The sequence below is a fragment of the Rhododendron vialii genome, chromosome 5a (assembly GCF_030253575.1).
Source record: "Rhododendron vialii isolate Sample 1 chromosome 5a, ASM3025357v1".
Lineage (NCBI taxonomy): Eukaryota > Viridiplantae > Streptophyta > Magnoliopsida > Ericales > Ericaceae > Rhododendron > Rhododendron vialii.
This window is the reverse complement of record NC_080561.1, coordinates 53203-73471: the sequence shown is the minus strand read 5'-3', so window position 1 is coordinate 73471 and position 20269 is coordinate 53203. Positions and strand designations below refer to the sequence as shown.

Genomic DNA, 20269 nt, shown 5'->3' with positions numbered 1-20269 from the left:
CAATGGAAGGGGTAGTCATTTAGGCTTGGTCCTAGGATGAATATCATCCTATGGGCCAGGTGATCCAATGATTCTTACACCCGGATTTCATTGCTTGTTTGTGTATGATCCAAGTTCATACCTTTTTTATTCTTAACTAAAATTGCTAAGTCTTTGATTAGGTATAGACAATCACCTTGGCACACATAATACTTTTATCGATGTCACTTTAAGGGTTTGATAAACTTCAAAACAAACTTTGATCATACCAAGAAGCACCGCTAAGTAAGAAACTGATTTTCATTGTAACCTTCCAATTGAGAACTTGGTGAGCTACTATCTCAATTGTGTAGTCCGTGAGAATATTGGATTAACCTAGGCTACGGATGATGTAAACCCCTGGCCTGTGCCTTTTTGTCAAATACTTGCAAATCATAGCTGGTGCAAACCAAATATTCCATAGATAATCTAGAGAGAGAAACTCCCAAAAGAAATACAAAAAGAGTCTAAGCTCTTGATAATTCTTTCTACAAAATGATAAAAACTACCTAATGAGGACTCTAGACACCAATGTATAAATCCACTAGCACTCAGGACACAAATGACCTACATACCGTCATACCCTAAAGTCTACTGCATCAGTAGCTTTAGCTTAAGTTAGGAAATCGTTCAGGAAATCAAATCTATCACCATAAAGGTTTGGCACCAAAAGCTAAAAACCCGTAAAAGCTATTCTCTCCAAGAAAACCATTCCCTGTTGATCGACCTCGGACTTCGCGAGCTATATGCAACTGACTACCTATCGACAACTGACTGGAGCTATCGAGCAACCGGCGGGACATTCAACCAGAGTTACAAGTCCTGGTTTAGGCCAAGCATAGTCACTTTATACAGGCTTGATCGGGGAGCAATTGTCTCTCCTTTGTTGTTTCCTAGTGTTTAGGGTATCTTATACCAGGTAAAAAGCCTTCAGATAACTTGGTAGGGTATTGATTAATAAGAAAAAACATAGAGCTTTCTCTACAGTGTTTGCTTTTGAGTTGTTCTTGTGTATCCCTTCCTATACAACCCCCTTGCGTGACTGTGTCACAACCCAAAGGACACATGACAGAGCTCCCTTGCGTTCTCAAAATGGTTTCCATCTTCACTGACTTTTCTCACTTTCACCCACTTCCTTTGAACTTAACATATGTATGCTACTCCCCTAACACAGCAGCATGTGTATGATAAGGTGCACACACTCTTATATGCGTGCAGCTCAGAACTTTTTCTTTTGAGATAGGAAAGTATTCATCAAAATTCACTTCAGAAACACATCCAAAACCCATCCATTGTTCAAGTAGATTTCATGAACCCTATTTTTGATGAATGATTAATCAAAGTTAGAAAGTCAAAATCTAGGGAACTGTTAGCTGTCAAACTTCACTGCGCCTTAATTTATGCAGTTCTAGACAGAAAAATTGGGTTGAGCAAGTTCTGTCTTGTTTACTTTGACATTCAGAAGTCGCCCTACTTTGGTTGAGGCAACATGATTACATTTATCATCCTTGCGCATCAATAATGAGAAATAGCTAGCAAACCAAAATGTCATCTAGAGCAAATGATTTTTCCAAATGGAAAACTAAAATTTCACACGGGAACGAGTACCTCTGCGAGCCGATCCTCGCATATGCGCAGGAGAGCAATAGCCTTCAGGCTTATCCGGTGGGAACTTTTATTGTTGGCAAACCCAATAAGACAATTGACACAATCCATAAAGCAGTCCCCAACGACCTGATCAAAATGTTCCAAGATAACTGCATAGTTTTTTGGCTGTTAGTAGTTGTTGAAGTGACGAGAGGAAGGAAAACACCAAATTCATAAAAAGATTAAGGTCTCACCCTCCTATTAAAGATACTCATTTTCAAGTCTCCATGACTTGCCTACCAAAATAACTCTTAAACAATAGCTAGAAACTCTCAAGAAGGACGAAGTTAACGAAGAAAGCTTGGTTCTCACCCTGTTCAACATTTTCAAATGCGCTCTCCACAATTGGTTCCAAGCCATCATCTGCAGCGGCTGTAAAAATCATAAAAACACTTCGCCAGCCTGACTTTATGCTTCCAACTTTAGATTTTATCATCTGAAATTACAACAGCACACATGATTTCGCAAACATCTAATCAATTTGACAATTGACTACCAGCATATCTGATCCCGAGACATACTTGAACAATGCAATCAACAATCAGTCTCCGTACGGTTTCACTGCGACTGCTCCGCATAAGAATGACAAATGGTTTTAGGATGTCATTTTGAAATGTGAAATTGGCAAGTTCAGCACGCTCCAAGTACTTAATACCAAGTTGTCGCAGAGAATCAATAGCATACATAGCAATTTTCTCATCATGATGACTGCCAGCAGAAATAAAATGATTCGCCAGGACACACCATATTCTTGCCCATACCTGGAAAGAGTATTAAGTTATTGGTCGAAAGAAACTTCAAGATTGTAGACAAGTCTGACGTTACTGCACAAGCACATCATACATGTTGTCACTTAATGAGACGCATGAGAGATAGCTAATGTCATAAACAAAGGGAACTTTCACAGAGATCATTTACAGGATTTCATCACTCCAATAAACAATGTCTAAACAACAACAATAGAACCCATGTAGTCCCCAATCATTGGGGGTATGGGTGGGGGAGGATTGGAGGCAGGCCTAACCTTTGGCAATATGCTCAAAGTGCCTGCTCTCAAAATACCACTGAAACAATGGCCCCCCCCTATACCTGTTTTGCTGCGGAATCATACCCTCAAATCAAAGCCGAATGGCATCAAAAAGGGCAGGCCTAGAGACCCAATTCAATTTATGTGCACATATCATGCTTCCTTCATTGATAGTCCAGAGCATCGGTATGCACAATAATAAACAATGTCTAAACACATAAATAAACTCAAACAAAAATCTGGCCAAATATAGCCATGCACTGACATTTTTCTTCAAACGTTTGCTTGTTGATGCAAAAGTGTTGGATTATTTTCTCTCACCAGGGAAAATTTTGGTCTAAGATGAAGAACTAACAATAGTTTTATATAGTGACAGCGTGTTTTGGTAATAGTGCCAGTCTAACAATAGTGGGAGTATTCTGCGATAAGTATGCAAAAGTGGATATCACACTAGGCAATTTCTGAAATCATCAACGCCACATTTAAACTCAATGACACGCATGTTTCAACTCTCTTGAGTTTAATTTGCCACGTCTTAACGCTTTCTTCACATGTAGAAGCATATTTTTTACACAATGGAAGTATACTAACAAATATTAGCACTTGCATGGATATGGATATATTTTGTGAGGTCAGGAAAGCATTAAGTTTATTTCTAAACATAGAGCTGGAAGGAAGCAACAAGTGCTTCTCCCACATCTTTTATTCAGTTTTGCTTCCCTTTAGTCCTTTGCATTTGAACAAAGGGGCTGCCATTTGATTTTAGCACCTCTCTTGGGATCCCACAGTGACAAGGTAGCAATTTCTCTTAGCGCTCTTGTAAACTCTATCTCTATGCTTCAGTCTAAATCAAAGTTGGCTGGCCGTAGAAATGATTTGACCTGCCCCTCTGGAGTGGGCCAGCTGCAAGAATGGAGGCCCGTACCCCAGCGTTTCCGGTAAGAATACTAAGGGACTAGACCAAGTACTAACAACTCCTCTTGTTTCTGCCAGTGAAGAAGGTACAAGGGCATCTACAACCCATCTTTAACATTAAAAACCCATTGCGTTAATAATATAGACTCAACAGATTCACCACCGAATCATAAAATAATTCTGATTCGCACCATTTTGAAGGGCCAAGCAGCCCGTTCGGTGGTGATTCAACAGTCACCAAGTACCCGGGGTCTCAAAACCAGATTCGAACTGGCCGACCTGCACCTAATTGGCTGGTTTAAAACAATAGCAATTATTTAAGAAGCAACAATTTGCAAAAGCTTTAGGTACTGGAAGGCAACTATTTCGTATAACCGTGTTATGTCTAAAATTAAACGCAACATAGATGCACAAATAGTGGCATACAAAAAAGCAAACTGAAGAATCACATAATCAACAGTACCAGTTTGTTTACTTTTTATTAATGTCTTTAGTCTTTTTCCCCTCCTTCAGTCTTTTATTTTTTACGTGTTTTTTGGGGTGGGGTTGAGCTGCTTGGGGATACTTGTTTACTTTTGAAATTATTAACAAGAAGGAGAAGTAGATGGTAAGGACATGCCCCAGGAACCAAAGTCTCAAGCTCGAATCCACGTAAGGCTCAACCCAGTGAATTTATCCCTGGAACCAAGTGTGCATGAGATTGGGTAACAGAACTTCCCTATGGATAATTAAGCCACTGTAAGAGGCACAAACACCTCATTACCATGTTTCAAAATAAAGGAAATGGACAGAAAATTGATAGAAAGGAAAAAAGTGTGCCTATTAGCAAACAAAAGACACATCGGTAATCAGCTTTTCACACTAAAATATCAGTTCCATAATTGTACGGACTACAAACCTTGACTAATAGTTTTGCTGCCTTTGCACATAATGAATGTTGGAAACCTAGGCAAACCGTTTTTATAATTCAAAAATCCCTTTTTTATGCCTCAAGAACACATGAGAAATACATTCATATGCTACTCCAGATAACTTTTTTATAGTTCTGCAAAATCAACCCCACCGTACAACACGGGAAAGCTACAGTCCAACAATTAGATGCCTAATTTAGTGGAAAATTAACACTGCGCAAAGCTACAATCCAGGTAATATTATGTGCACAACTAACTAAATGTTTGACGGTAAGAAAATTACCAAGCGTATACGAGCCATATTGTAATAGCTGATCTCAACAAGCTTTTGTAAGCTAAAAACACGAGCTGGAGACTGTTTCAGTTCTTCAGCTGACACATTACACAAAGCAGTGAAAAACTCCACTACCGATTCACTGGGCAATTTAATACTATTCACAAACACTTGTTCTGCTGGTTTCCCGGCCAACTCTCTCAGAGATTGAAGTATAGCATCCCTGGAGATTTGATTTGATCCTTGCATGACAGTTCCGGTAATAGCGGGAGTTGACATGATGTATTCAAGTCGAGAAATGCACTCCAGAACTGCATTCCATGTGTCTTGAAGGGCATCCGTCTCAGAGTCACACAAAGCAAGTAGAGTCCTCAATGCTTCCACATTTTTACTACGCATGTCCTTTGGTGCGTGCAGGAAATTAAATCTGAGATGAAAAAACCAACAGCCCAAGTGAATGTCACAGGTGGTATCACATTTAGGTAGAAAAAGAAGCAATGAACACCTTGTTCCCATGAGTTTGGTATACTTTCCAAACAAGAAAAACCAGAAAAACACTTAACATCTACAAGCACAAAAGAAATGTAATACAAATATCAACAACAAAACATAAGGAAAAGTTATACAGTAATTTAAAGAAAGGAAATTTACCTAACTAGAGATGTTAAAAAAGCATAGCGCATGGTATCCATTCCGAGAACGTGAGTGATGTGTATTCCTGCTCTAAATCCTTCCATACAGAGAACAACCCTTGGCTTATTGTCTCCTTCCTCCATAGTAACAGAAAAAGTAGCGAGCAAAGGCCATCCTACAGCTTCAACCATGGGCCGTACAAGTTCAATCTGATATGAAGTATGAAAGACTCCTCTCTTCATTCCTTGACTGCGAAAAATAGCCTGGGTTTGTTTAATTATAGCTTCGCTTTCAGACTTTGTGTCCATTGCTGAATTCCTCCTCGGTAGAGCCAGATTAAGAATGTTAACAAGGCGACCTCTCTCTTCTGCTTCTGGCTTCTGTCTACTACTTTTTCCAAGAGTAACCAAGTCATCTTTCATTTTTATCTCTTCTTTAACGATGGAATCATAGATATCCTCCAGAAGTTCCGTTGGAGCACACTCTTCAGCATCATTCGTGGCATTCATGCGTATAAAATCAGCCTTGGACATTTTAGGCCATACCATTGGATTATGTGCATCGGTATTCAACATTATAACTGCATATGCAAGGACATATGCGGTATCTGCATTCTTAAAAAGTCCTGGATTATCTGCACAGTAACTGCAAGCGGTAAAACAAAGTTTATATTAAATTACTAGCTGGCAACAAGAATGGGTTTATCATGGGTTCTTAGGTAAGTACCATTTGGGGTAAAAGTAAAATTTATCTACACAAGCATGCAATGGGATAAGACCTGATTCCAAAAGGTTCCCTTTTCCCCGCAATAAATAATGTCAATGAATATCAAAACTTTATTATCCTTGAATTATCAGAGCATATATTGGCACTGCGAGTGCATCTCGTAACATAAATTACTTGGTCAAACTGCATTGGTAGATCTTGACTAAAAAAAAAAGAAGCAGCCAGAGTTCCAAGCGAACTATAGAAGTGCACTTAAAAATCAAAATAAGCAAGATCTTACAACTTAGTATCAAAAATCAGAAGTCCTTACCCACTGACGGGAAAACAAAGCATATGAAGAAAAAACACTTCATAGCTAATATACTTGCCACCTTCCCAAAGTCACTACACTTATCCATGATTTAAATTCAAGTAGGTGTCAATCTTTATTAGTCCTTTTGCCTTTTGGGATCTACATAATTATCTTCTCTCCTTTTCATTACTGTATTTTCTCTTCCCGTCTTCCATCTTCCTTTAAAGTAAGCTATAATTTTACTTAATAACTCCTTTTACTTCCAAAGTTGGTGACGAGTCTAATCTTGCCAACAATAAAGAATTTAAGTACACAAGCAAATGAAAATTAGGATGGGGCATCTATACACTTCACTACACACTAAAAAATGCACCCTACAAGCGGTTCACTTGTATTACTATTGACATTGTTCAACGTGAAAAGCGGTTCACTTGTATTACTATTGACATTGTTCAACGTGGAAAGACAAGTCCAACTGCAGGAGTAACTTCACTTTCAATGGTAGCAGTAGACAACAAGTCACAAGAGTTCATGAAATACCAAAAGCTGTCCACTTACTTTCATCTGTTTTCAGACGCATAAGATTTCTTAATTTATGCCGTTGGATCGTGTAGTAGGCCGAGCCTTGTAGTAGGCCGAGCCTTGTAGTAGGCCGAACTTAATGGCTCGGACCACATGTCTGACAAATATTGACCGAGGCTACGCCAAAGGAGGTCCCAGTACCCTTGAAGCCCAGGCTCGGCAATAACCAGAGCTCGGGGAAGAGTCCCACCTTACCTACCCAACGCCTCGGCCAAGAAGAGAGTTCTCTGGCTCGGCCAAAGTCAAGACCTAGATCAATGACTTCACTTCCTCCTCTCTTCGAGCCGCCTGCCCTTAAACTCGGCCGAAGACGGGGCTCGGCCCTTCTCGGTGCCACGCTCCACCCCACACGCCGGAAGCGGTTATGCCAAGAGATAATGATTGGCGCACATGGGGGCGCCAGCTCACCCCAGAAACGGTTACCAGATCTTATCGGTGACGCCACTATGACATCAGTCGACCCGTGCAAGGCACATGCCTGTACTTGGAGAGCAAGCCAAGAGGACCCTATAAATATCAAGTGATGCAGCCATAAAGAGGCACATGCTTCTCCACCCCAAAACCCCTAGTCTCTTGCTTTGCTCTCTGCACATTCTCATCCTCTCTTCGGAAGGCCTTGTCGGGCAAAACCCCGGCCAGGTCGTCGTGCGTTCACTGTGCAGGTTAGGGCAAGGAGGCTAGGCAACTCATGAACCCATTGAAGAGGAGCTCAGACTAAGGATCACTGGGCCACACAGATCCATAAGAATTTTCGGGTAAATTTGGATTAAATCTATTTTTTTAGCTTGTAGCGTGCATCCGGCCAAATGGAGCCCACCTTCCAATAGGTGAAGGGCCCAATTAAAGCCGGGGCATAGCCGACAGGCTTGCATCCATATACCAACACACATGAGAACATAATTGCATACACCTACCGCTCGGCAAATTTCTCCATGATTCGATCTATCTTTTGTGCTTCTCCTGGAAGCCGAAATCCTCTAAGGAATTCACGGATCGCAGAATCAAACTTCATACCAGAGAACTTCATGGAATCTACATAAGCATGCATCACAGCAAGGGGAAACTCCTCATGTTGGCCCAAGTAGTCTCCAATCATAGCCTGCAAACCAAGTGGATAAAACACATCGATTCAAACAAAACTAAATTGGGAAATCAAAAAAACTCCCTCAGATTTCTAAAAATCCAATAACAACCATCGTTGGTTTTCTGAAGTAGTGGTTCTTCCAGAGGCAAATGTTTTATCCTTTGCCATTTCTTATCATGCTTTTACTCGATTGGTTCTGGGCCTTATGGCTATTATTTTTACAGATACGATGTCAGCATTTTTCCATCCTGTTTTCAAACAGACAGTTACAATGGATATCGACAGGTAAATTAAGGGGTGCTACTGTAATTTCAGATAAGTGAGGGGGTTGGTGCAATTTACTTTTTAGGAAAACAAATAGATCAATAGAAAGAGGACTGCCTATATAACAGATTCTCCCTTATGTTCTGCATTTTTTTCGCCCACTCTTCAATCTTGGTGGTTAGAACTTAGAACTTAGAATCAGGGAAGGATCTTCTGTAAGCGCACAATAGTAGAATAAGAGGTCGTAAGCCTATGAAACTTTACTGAAAGAACAGTTCTACCTTGTCCAGACTCGGAGTATTCCTCAAAAAATGAGCAACTGAAGCAGGTGTATTTTCCACCAACCGATTTGATAACATTTGCTCTATACCTTTCACTGGTTTCCGGTTGAACTGAAACATATTTGGCACTACATGTCAGTCCCTTAACACAGCTCAACCACCCAGCCAAACAAAAAAAAACTAGTGGTTAAAGTCCTGCTTTTTTAGTGCAAAACTAAAATGTTTCATAGGGGATGCGCTTCAAGGCAACCACATCCAAATAAGCAGGAAAAAAGTCATCAGCTTCGGCAGAATGTCCATTTAACAAACATAAAAATTCTGACAAACATGTTCTCTCCAACATCCCAAGAATAAGGGGAACTGTGATATTAGAGTTTGATAAATTACCTCAGCTATAACAGCTTCCATGGTAGACTTATGAGCCTTCGCCTTCTCGAAGTTATTGTGCAAATCTTCCCTGATTGTACTCTCATCAAATTCTCGAGATGAAACTTCTCCATCGATAGGGTGTTTACCATTACTGGGTTTCTCTAATTCCCTCCTCGTCTTCTCCCAGTCAACCAATGATTTTAGCACATTTACCAGACACTATAAAGGTCAAGGAATAGAGGTAATCAGCAGTTTCTTCTAAGTTCTCGAAAAACAGTAATTCACATTTAGAATCAGCCTGACATAGCTAATGCCCACGTTGTGCAAAGAGGCAAAACAAGAACTTACCTGAAGAGAAGAACCCTTAACCGACCCCATCTGGGACGCAGTAACTGAGTTAGGATCAACATGTTGATTCCCTTGGGCTAATCTCGATAAAGTGGTAACCTGTATGAGAAGATTAAGATGTAATGGAAATTTGTTAAGTAAACAGGGAAGAACTCCAAAAGATAACAAAAGGGGGATGAAAACATTATAAAAAAGTCATCCTAATTAGTACCATGCGTTCAAACAAGTTAGGTGCCTCAAGATCACAATCATAGTTCACATACAGATCAACAAGCATTTGAGAGTCCTTGCACACTTTCTCTACCATTCTGCAGAATAATGTGAAAATATGGTTATAAAATAACCCGACGTCCCCTAAAAAATAAATGACCAATAGCAGTTTCACTACCATTAGCGAAAGATGAAACAATTTAATCATAGCCACTTTAGAGTATGGTAAACCCGTACCGAAGAACGCTTATCTTTTGATTAAGGGAGCATTCTGAGCTATCCAATGATCGTAGAACAATCAAGGGAAAGAAGATGCCAATTTCACCCTGAAATAATTACAAGGCAGATACCACAAAGGACAGATAAAAAAAAATGTTTTTATCCAAAACAAATAAACTAAAGAGGAATATAGGAAAAAAATAAAGAAAGAAAGAAAGCAGTATGTAAACATGGCACATACTTTGAGACTTTCCCTAAATCGCAATAAAAGCACTGAGAAGATTCCTGTTGAGTACTGCCAAAAAGTAAATCAAGAATCACCATTATCAAGACATATAGAGAAGAAGCTCAGGATATCTGATGTACGAAAAAAAGGGGATCCAAAGGCATGCTACTAAACCTGGAATATCACCGGCGATTGAGAAACTGAAGCGCGCAACAAAGCGTATGAAAGGTAAGCTTTCACCGAGTCGATAAAATGGAAGTTCTTTGTGAATGAATGACTGACCCCTTCCAACAAACCCTGGAAATACAATAGCTTGAAGTATGTCTCAAAACATCGTAGCAATTGAAAATGCTATGAAGCAAATAAGCAACAAATTTGTATAAGAAACCAAATGCAAGAGAAACCAGCATAAAGACATTTGAAAATTAGTTGTTCTTCTTTGCTCTCAGCATGCTACGAGGATTAACAATCTCTGTTACTATTATCTAATAAATAGTTGAATGATGATAAAAGCTTGCGATGAGGATGAAAATCTGCTATATGGTAGAAAGCCAAAAATGTCCGCAGAAAGGAAATAATCCAAAAGCTCAATTGTTTTCTAGCCAAATAAATCTGTTTATGTTCATTAACATACATTTAAGGAATAGAATATGCAACCTTGCTAAACCATCAAGTTGAAACACAAAATGATTTCTCATATCTCCAATTTTTCCACAAATCACACCCTATATATGGTTTAAGATCATTCATCAACTTCAAATACACCAATCAAAACCATAAAAATGAATTAATGCCCAACTATCTTACAACAATAGGGGTCTACTAGAAATAAGGTCTATGCGGCTGAGACCAAGAAACACAGAAACTTTCCAATTAAGTTAAATTGAGCCAATGCCAATTCCAATCAAGAGGATGCATACAGAATACAGTGATCAGTCCATGGAATTAACCTGCAGAAGCTCGAGAGACAAAATACGGGTCTTGGATGTCACTTCGTCGCTGTCCTCCTTCATACCCATCTGCATATTTTACTCGAAAATATCAGAGCTTCAGCTTATAATGTTCAAAATATGATGTACAGATGATATTGAAAAAACAAACCTTGCAAAGGGTGCGAAAAAGCAGTAAAGCATCACGCTGTTTGATGTTCATGCTCTCAAGATCAATTCCTCTAGTGGTAGTTCGTTGTTCCAAGAGCCCAAAAGGATAATTACAATATAACTATCAGACGTTACCAGAGTATATGAAACATTGACACCTCTATCATATAAAATAGACTCTCAGAATGTTGTTTTACCTTACTATCTTTTCACCATCTTCAAGATGCACAGCCTTGTCGAGAACAGCTTCTAAGCCCTACAAAACACACACAAAAAAAAAAAAAAAATGAAAATGTAGCAAATTACACCTGCCCCACACATTTGAAACATTGGAGCTATATTAACTGGCTTGACGATGTGCATGGCATATGAATGGTGAAGAGTATCACCTTTATGTCAGCACCCCCAGCAAGATTCTGAAGTTCCTCCACAGAGGCAAGAGTCATCTCTTTCACTTGATTCAGAGAAAGTGCAAGACCCAAAGTCATTCCTCTGTCACTTTGGTCATCTAAAACAGCCTCTTCAACTGTTGAGTTAGAAGTATTTTCTGAAGCAGCTTCTTTATGTGGGACAGAACTAGATGTGGTAGAGACCTGAATTGCCTGAGATGAACAAGACTCTAAGAATACAGTGGAAGCAACTATAGTGTGTACGTGCTCATGCATCAGACAGGAAACAAAAATAATGCAAAATATGTTTTGAATTCCCAACCAGATCAGTTTCCATTCGCCTGAATATGATGCTGATCATTTGGGTCAACATCGCCTTTGACGTTGCTTGGTTTACGGGACTCTTGCTAAAACCCAAAAGAGTTTCTATCAGTTTTCACATAAAGTTGACGACTTGACATTACACTAACAGTGCAAAAATTATAACCACCACCTGTTAAGAGCAATATTATAACAAACTCTGATTACTCCCAGCAATGGTTCTCCATGAACTGCACATTAAGAAGGTGAATAGTAAGTTAATCCTTCGTCAGTTCAATCCAGACTGTTCCTGAAATTTAATAAAACTACTGTAAAAATAAGTTAATTATAAATCTGATTTCAGAAGCAACTGCAACGTGATTGTTTTGTCATCTTGGATTGCCCATCCGTAAGAAAACTGGAAAAGTGAAGGCAGCCTAATGCAATCTATATCATGAACCCTCCACTAGAAGGGCCACACCAGAAGGAAAGATATTTATAGTTACTTAGCCCTTTGTTGTTAAAGGCAATAGGCGCACTGAGGCCCTAAGGTCTGTTGGGGTCTAGGCACATGGAGCAAGCTTCATTGAAGCGAGTGGATCTAGTAGAGCAAAAATAGCAAATATAACATAGACAGAAGTCATAGTTAACTATAGGAAATCAGACCCCATTACCAATTCAAATGGCAATTTGCAGAGAAAAAGAAAATCCAAAAATAGTACAAAGAAGTTGACCCAAAAGACAACAAAAGAAAACCTAGAGGCAGAGACGTATCTAACAAAAAAAGGTGGAGTGGACTCGATCGACCAAAGGAAAACCTGTCAATTGTTACTACTAGAGACTTAAATCGAGCTTGTCGATTGGTGGTACGGAGTCTGGATTGTACCAAAAAAAGTTTTCGTTCCTTTTTATTATTATTTAGGTTTAAATTTTTTACCTTTCTTTTAATTTTTTAAACCAACTAGAAAGAGGTGTGCACCTCTTGCGCCTAATGGTAGGTTTCTTTCACGTTGCTTTGCCCCACCCTCCTTAAGGCGCACAACTTGAGCCTTGTAGAGCCTCGGGTCTAGGCATCTAGGTGCATGCCTTTACTGTGGGACAAACACTAACTCTCTACATGCATGTGCAATCCATGATCGCACATAAATAGATGAACAAAAGGATCCAAAATACAGAGATAACAACCAAATAAAGTGCACTTGTGGAGGAAACAATAGGGAGCTCAATCATTAACGAAATAGTCCCCAATATCCTTTGAACGACAAGATCTCATATCATGTTCAAACATCCAATTCTAGACCAATTAACAATGAGTAAGAGGCTGCACGTCTCACAAACTAATTTCGCAGATCATAAATAATTAATTGCTGCAACCAACACTATTTATGGCATCAACTTCTTCTAATTGTGTATAATGGTAAGGTGGCCCCAACTTTTAGTTACCAAGTGTTGTCCATCATGAACCGAAGAAGGTAGACCCTAAGCACAACTACTTGTGTTTGTACACTGGTATTTCACAAGTTACGGAATGCAACAAGAAAGCAAAAGCTTTGTGAAATTACGTTTTCTTTTCCATTTTTGGTTTACTTGTTAGGAGTGCAATGCAATGTTTCTTTATGACAAGTTTGATGATGTTGATTCTTTTTGGAATACAGTATATCATTTGCCTTCTTTATGAGCACCGATTCCTTCTCCTTTTAAGAGGATTTTGCTGTTTTGCATTCCTAAACTATAGAGTTTAGGGCTGTATGTGACATGATCCAACACTTAGTTTGGTTTTGCTTCTTTCTTCTGTTTTCTCTTTCATGGACTCCCCGTCCCCAACTTATAAATAATTTACTGATGTCGCACTAATAAAGGATTATAATATTTGGAAATTCTTAGTACAGGGCCTCTACCAAATTCCAACTCCTGCAGAGCATGTGTCAAATTAACATCGAGTACCATGGAGATTTATATAATCACGTCTATTAACAATTTAGGTATTATGGTATATTGCTAAAGGTTAAGTTTCATTGGGCTGCAGTACGTTCGCTTTTTCGCAATTTACTGAGCAGAAGTTTTAGGGGTCACCAGTAAACCTTTAGATGTCTTTGAATCAAGTAACAAACGTTATCTTATTTGGTTTTGGGTTGGTTTAGAACAGTCTATCAATAAAGCTTTTTATTACTGTCTCATTTGTTAATCAAAATCATTGCAGGAACTCAGAAGAGTCTAAAACAAAAATAGCAGTACCCATGTAATCCCCAATTGATGTGGGTATTGGCGGGGGACAAACCCAACCTTTGGCGAATATATGCACAAAGTGGCTGCCCCCAAAAAGTTTTACCACTAAAATAGCATCCCCCCTACACCTTCGAAATCGAGGAACGGACGTTATTGCCGTGGAACCATGCCCCAAATCCAAGTTGGAAGGCATTATTGAGGGCAAGCCTAGAGACCAGATTCAATTCCTGTCCTAATTACCTTGCTTCATTCAAAATCCAGAACGTAGTAAATAGATATGCACTTTTCCTTTTCAGTAAAAAAGTTGGATTTATGAGAAATTAAGAATGTCTTTGACTCGTTGCCAATATCTGTCCGCCTTTGTCAGGTTGAAGACCATTATAGGCCCTAAATATTAAACTCTTTTGGCCCTCAAACAGCCTCAGTTCCAAAAAGCCAGCTTGCAAAACTGAGCTTAACTTTTGCAATTTTTCCTATTCAGACCCAAGAATGTAACTTCCATTCAAACCCCAACTAAGAATCTATTCCTAAGATAAACCCACCACAAGGCACAACCCAAATTATTTGCAGTTTGGTCATTAGTTTTTCCAGAGTATCGTACATGATTAATAAATTTCTTGCAAGAAGTGTGGAAAGCTTCTGTGCTAATTTGCTCACAACAATAAAAAGGGAACAGTGGGGACTAAAAATTCCGTAGTAAATTTCAAACGTGAAGCATCCACATCTCTTTCTATGAAAACCAATACAGTCAGGAAACCAAGAGACTTGAATACTTCTTGAACATTATTCCAGAAAAATATTCTTGTTCAGGAGATGGACCACAGAGTCCTAAAGAGACAAATACCAAAGAGTCGGCAGTTCAAAATAAAAGCAGCGAGAGTACAACGGATACACATCAAAATTGACAAAACACAACATTACATCTTCCGTTTCTAGCAAAATATGATCTATGAGTCCCTTTAATATAGCACGTATCACAGATTCAGTTCCAAGATTAAACAGATTGCAAATAAAAAAAGGTAACATAAAGCTATCATAACCGTTGTGACATACCTCTGAACTTGGTGGATGATACAGCAGTAAGAAGCACCTTCAACACTTGCAGAATAGTACTGCATACCACATTGTCTCAGAAGTTACGTTAAGGAAAAGATAGAAATATTGTTCAGTAGACACTTCATAACAAAAGGCAGTACCTGTCAGATGATGAATTCTCCACACAACTGCAAACCATGTTAAGAATGTCTGTAAACAGTGGCACATTTTTACCCCCATCTAGCCCAGGATCACCCTCTAAATGGTCATATGCTATGAGTTTCTGTGCTCATGGAATTTAATCAGAATAAGTTAGCATGGACCATGAACCTGCTACATGCATTGAAAGTTTAGACTAATATTGAATGTGGCAGATCTTTGTTTTCTAATTTGTGCTGAGATTTCACAGATAAGTCAACTTTCACCCTATCAAATAAAACGGATAATAACAAAGATGACTCATTAAATCAAAACTTCTCAAAATCAAGTACGCAATCAAAACAAGCACGTACATGGAGACAATCCAACGCAAGCTCTTGGACTTTCACATTCTTGGATTCAAATGCAAGTCGGATCGGATTCAAAACAAGCTCCGTCTCAGCTCCTTCCAAAGAGTTCCCAGCATTTGCTAAGGCTGCGGTAATAGTTGCTCTTTTTCCCACTGCCTTGCTAATTTGTTCCGTCTCATCAGCCGCTTGTGGAACTGTAGTTGTATGATCCGACTCGATTCCATTCTTAACAACTCCAGCATCAATTTCAGGTAAACTACCAAAAGTGATTCAATAAACACCAAGAACACTTCATCAAAGATAAATTTTCCAAGAAAACTACAAACCAAAAAACATATCGACAGACTCATGCAAACTGTAAGTCTGTAAGGACACACTGAATGTAATCAAACATACCAGAATATGGTTATTAAGCAACACCACAGTGTTTAAAAATATTCACTCTATAACCCCAGAGATACAACCTCCATGAGCGGTGAGCCACCAAAAAAGACCAGAAAATAGTGCAAATAGAGGTCCAAGAAACAGAAAATCACCCTATTCTCCTAATCCTACCGCCAAACAGTTTTCAGATATGGCCCATACAAAAGAATAAAAGATGTAACAATCTGTGTATGGGTAGTACCTCTGTTCTACAGCCAAACTTGACAATTGATTTCCCTCACTGGAGCCCGCATGCTGATTGATCTCTTTCGTACCGTCTGAAGGCAAGAAAGATAACATGCGTTCCAATTGGCATGATGCAGCCAAGCCAAAAAGAAGGGAGAACATTAGAATGTGTAAACCATGTACAACAGAGCTTGGAACAACCATTTCTAGGGACATTAGAATGAATGAGTGATCATTCCAATACAGAGCACCGCGGAAACAACAAAAAACAATACGAGACCATGGAGAGGCACAGAGAGAGAGCAAGAGCACACATACGTTCGACTATATCCAAAAGCAAATGGAGAAAATGTCTGCGTATGACATGACACATATGTTGAGACGAAAAATCCCACAAATGAAGAAGTCAGATACATTAAGATAGGTTATGCATATATCCTATGTGGATGTGTGAAAGCAAGTTAAAAGTGAGGTCTTAAACACTCAACAAGCTATTTGTCTTCATTTATCCAAATCTCTCGAATGTGTTATTTCAACTTCCTATGAGTTGATGAAGAATCAAAACTATGGATTGGGATGCATTCGCCTCTTGGATTACTCTGATCCAAACTACAGTATTGCACCAAGAAAAGTTGCGGATAAATCATATGGACACGAACTCAGAACAAACCTGGCACATTTCAAAAATCGCTACTTTCCCACTCGTCTAAACTAAGGAGTATCCATGTTATGAAAATTATTCTCCCGTTTACCCCAAATAATTACTATTACTGTGTTGCACACGAAATGCCACATCTCAAGGTATGAAATGCCACATCTCAAGGTTGAATATTCTACTTCATGTACCTACAAAGTATCCGATACTTCACAAAAGATAAAGAAATAATTTCAAACCCTGGATACATTTATAAATGGTCCAATATAGCGTTGCGTATCATCAAGTACCAGACAAGTATCTTTAGATTGAACAAACATAGCATAAATAACGAATATAAGATAAATCTGACTCCCAAAAGAAGTATCTATGTCAATAATTGGTCTATGTCAGTACTTATTCTGAAACAATAGGAAATTAGGAATATAGTACCCTCCATTACACCTTTACATGCCTTGTACCTGGAGTATTTCACTTAATCTCATCTACATTATTGGGCTTTCGGGATATTTATAATGCAATTCTGGGACCCAAGACTGAAGAAAATATTTTGCCGTTCTTCAGTTGTGTATCAAAAGATAGATATAAAATCAGCACCATTTTAGGCATCATTTAATCTTGGTTGGTATATGTGCTTTTCTTCTAATATCCAAAGCCTCATTATATTTCGGGGCGTTTACGATACCAAGGTTGGGATTCTTAAATCTTAGGCAAGGGAGAGTTGAGAGGCCTACGTAATACGTATAATGAGCTGAAAAGGTTATAGGGAAAGCTCCTGTAAAGTTGAGATAAATGTGGTAGGTAAAGCTGATACGGGGGCTCGAATGTGATGATCCAGAGATAACTCTTACCCTTACGGCTCTAATTCTTAGGTTTTACTAGACCATCTTGTAAAGGAATTAGAAAGAGAATGTAGTATTTATAGTCTAGAATCCCAAAGAAGTTATAGTTGAGCTTGAGCCATTTACAGTAGTTCTATGGGAACATCTAAGGATTTTGCAAAGGAGGTAGATGGCAGCATATGTTAATGCTCGAAGCAGGATTTGAAATGAGCTGATTTTGCATCAAATCATTACAACATACCTCAAACTTGGTTCTTTTACTGCATTTCAGGGCGTGGTTTTAATAGGGAGAAAAAAAAAACATCGGAACGCCAATCCAACAGCCCAAAGCTGGCCGTGTGGTTTGGCTTTTAGTAGTTTTGTTTGGTCCCAATTTAAAAGTAAAAAACCAAATCAATTGGTTTGGTCTGGCCTATTGTCTTAGTTCTAAATCAATCTGGCCTGCAATTAGATACGTATACACTCCCTTCGTCCCAATTAGTTTGTCCACTTTTTGACTCTCCCTTGTCCCAAAATGTTTGTTTATTTTGTAAAGATTAATAGATAAAATTGCTACAAAATTTCCTTTTTGATATTCGTTATTTGAGTTAAAGTAATATTTTTTTAAAGGGTCTTGCTAACCTTTGCCTAGTAGGTGAAGGATACTATGCAAATAATGCCAAACAAGTACAGATTTCAATACATTTCTAAGGATATTAATACACTTTCACAGATATCAATTCACTTTTTCGGATATTGATGTAACTTTTATATATTATCCTCCGCCCTTAGGGCAGAGGTTAGCATTTTCCTCTTTCAAAAGTTGGAGGGTAACTCTTGGAAAATCGAGCATTTATAAGATAATGATTATGTTTCCTTGAAAAGTTCTATTCCCCAAATTGGACAATGAAATTGGGACGCAGGGAGTACATAATTATGTATCATACAATTTTAAATTTATAGAAACGCCCTATAAAACAAAACTTATGTATAAATTTGTTTATTGGATTTTCTTAACTTGTGATGAATCATGATATCTAATTGATATCTCGACTTGTTCTATACAATTGTTGGGTGCCATAAATAGTTTGCAAAACATGATATCTCAACTTGAAGCACACCAAGGATCAAAATCAGGACTGGCGAATTGGTTTGGTGCAGAGTTTAGCACAAAACCAAACTACTTCAATTCATGCTCCTAGGTTTTAAGTCCGATAACTCTCGAAAATGGAGCCAGCTCTAAACGATGCCTCATAAATAAGTAATAAAATCGGAATGTTTACATAGTAACATCCTTCACTGAGCCTTATCCAGGTCCACCTTTGACTGAGTAGTTGAAACCTCTAACCAACTACATCAACTAGATTCTTAGCTGTGCGATTTAAAATGTCTACTAAGAGACAAAAGTGCAAAACTATCACATTGCAAATCATCAACATAGCGTCAAGGCAGGCCCTTTTAACAGAAGTGGTATTGGCCCAACCTCGCCAAAAACACATAATAGTTGAAGTTGGGAGTGATTTGCGTTCCCTTTCACTTAGATCTAGGCTAGAAGAGAAATGAAACTTCCAAAAACACATAATAGTTGAAGTTGGCAGAGAGAACTGTAAAGATAGTTGAGGGACCGGGTATATTGCATGGAATTCAGAAGATCAGAGGTGGGCGCACGCACACTGTCAGAGAGAGAAAGAGGGACGAACCTAGATACTTCTGTATAGCTGTCTGGAGGGCCACAAGCTTCTTACTGGAACACTCTTTGAGCATGGATTCAAAGGCCCGATTGACGAAACCGCCCGCAGCACCCCCAGCCATTTCTTTTAATTAAAAATTAAAAATATAAAGATACTTCTCTTCTCTGATAGATCTTATAAATGTCAGTAACCAAATGAACCACACCAATCTCAATCACCTGAAATCAAAGTACGAGGAGAATAAAATACGAGATCCGTCCAATAACACGCTTTGACAGATTAATGCCTGGGCCGATTCATGAATTCAAGCCTTACCGACTGATCGTAATGATCTGGGAGAGGTTGCTTCCCCAAGCGAAGAAAGGGAGATAGGTTTACCGGCTGGGTTCAGCTGTGGTTAGGTATGTAGTTGCGGAGAAGAGCGGCAAGTGACGGTCTGAGGGAGACGAGGGCGAGGGAGATGATGGGAAGAAGAAAATGAGCAGAATTTCGGTATGTGGGATCTCAAAGTACGGGTGCTGAACGAACCGGGCCTTGGCTCAACATTGGGAAAATTATTCACTAATCCTGGACTACCGCGTCAGCAATCTCATGTGGTGCTCCCCAACAATTACACCTTGCCATCTCAACTTAATGGCTGTGAGCTATCAATGTAACTCAAACAGAACTAAGAGAATCTCCAGTAGGCTCGCTTAGAGCTCCGGCAAAGTCAAACTGGCAAGAAAACCCCCATTTTCCCTTTCCCAACACCCTCAGCTGGGTCTCACCCAGCCCAGCAAGTACGGAAGGCTCGCTTCAGCCTTTCTCCCCGAAAAAAGATCGGCGACGGCCTTCGACAAGTCAGATCTGCTTGCTCCGGCGAAGGTAAAAACCCCTCATCTCACAATTGCCCTCCTCCTCTCTCTCTC

At 39.1% G+C, this 20269-nt stretch overlaps 1 protein-coding gene and 1 non-coding gene across 6 annotated transcripts in view; both read right to left on the bottom strand.

The window, feature by feature from the left end:
• Positions 1–19885, bottom strand: part of LOC131327013 (brefeldin A-inhibited guanine nucleotide-exchange protein 5) — a 37924-nt gene extending 18039 nt beyond the window's left edge. For 2 of the 5 annotated variants that reach the window (XM_058359957.1, XM_058359959.1), the window contains exons 1-25: positions 19677–19885; positions 19371–19579; positions 16211–16286; positions 15589–15841; positions 15238–15359; positions 15095–15153; positions 12009–12066; positions 11838–11922; positions 11516–11728; positions 11324–11382; positions 11128–11197; positions 10977–11045; positions 10201–10323; positions 10042–10095; positions 9819–9907; positions 9583–9679; positions 9372–9470; positions 9042–9242; positions 8655–8765; positions 7940–8124; positions 5444–6070; positions 4802–5219; positions 2187–2426; positions 1978–2101; positions 1627–1775 (exon numbers count right to left, since the gene is read on the bottom strand). In XM_058359957.1, the coding sequence (XP_058215940.1) occupies positions 1627–1775; positions 1978–2101; positions 2187–2426; positions 4802–5219; positions 5444–6070; positions 7940–8124; positions 8655–8765; positions 9042–9242; positions 9372–9470; positions 9583–9679; positions 9819–9907; positions 10042–10095; positions 10201–10323; positions 10977–11045; positions 11128–11197; positions 11324–11382; positions 11516–11728; positions 11838–11922; positions 12009–12066; positions 15095–15153; positions 15238–15359; positions 15589–15841; positions 16211–16286; positions 19371–19482 (3693 nt within the window). In that variant the 5' untranslated portion in view covers positions 19483–19579; positions 19677–19885. The remainder of the gene's footprint in view (positions 1–1626; positions 1776–1977; positions 2102–2186; positions 2427–4801; positions 5220–5443; positions 6071–7939; positions 8125–8654; positions 8766–9041; positions 9243–9371; positions 9471–9582; positions 9680–9818; positions 9908–10041; positions 10096–10200; positions 10324–10976; positions 11046–11127; positions 11198–11323; positions 11383–11515; positions 11729–11837; positions 11923–12008; positions 12067–15094; positions 15154–15237; positions 15360–15588; positions 15842–16210; positions 16287–19370; positions 19580–19676) is intronic. The other 3 variants (XM_058359960.1, XM_058359958.1, XM_058359961.1) reach the window with 3 other exon arrangements.
• LOC131328143 (small nucleolar RNA snoR100) lies at positions 2756–2862 on the bottom strand. Its single transcript, XR_009200422.1, has one exon. It is a non-coding gene; the product is annotated as a small nucleolar RNA snoR100 (small nucleolar RNA).
• Positions 19886–20269: the final 384 nt, after the last annotated feature.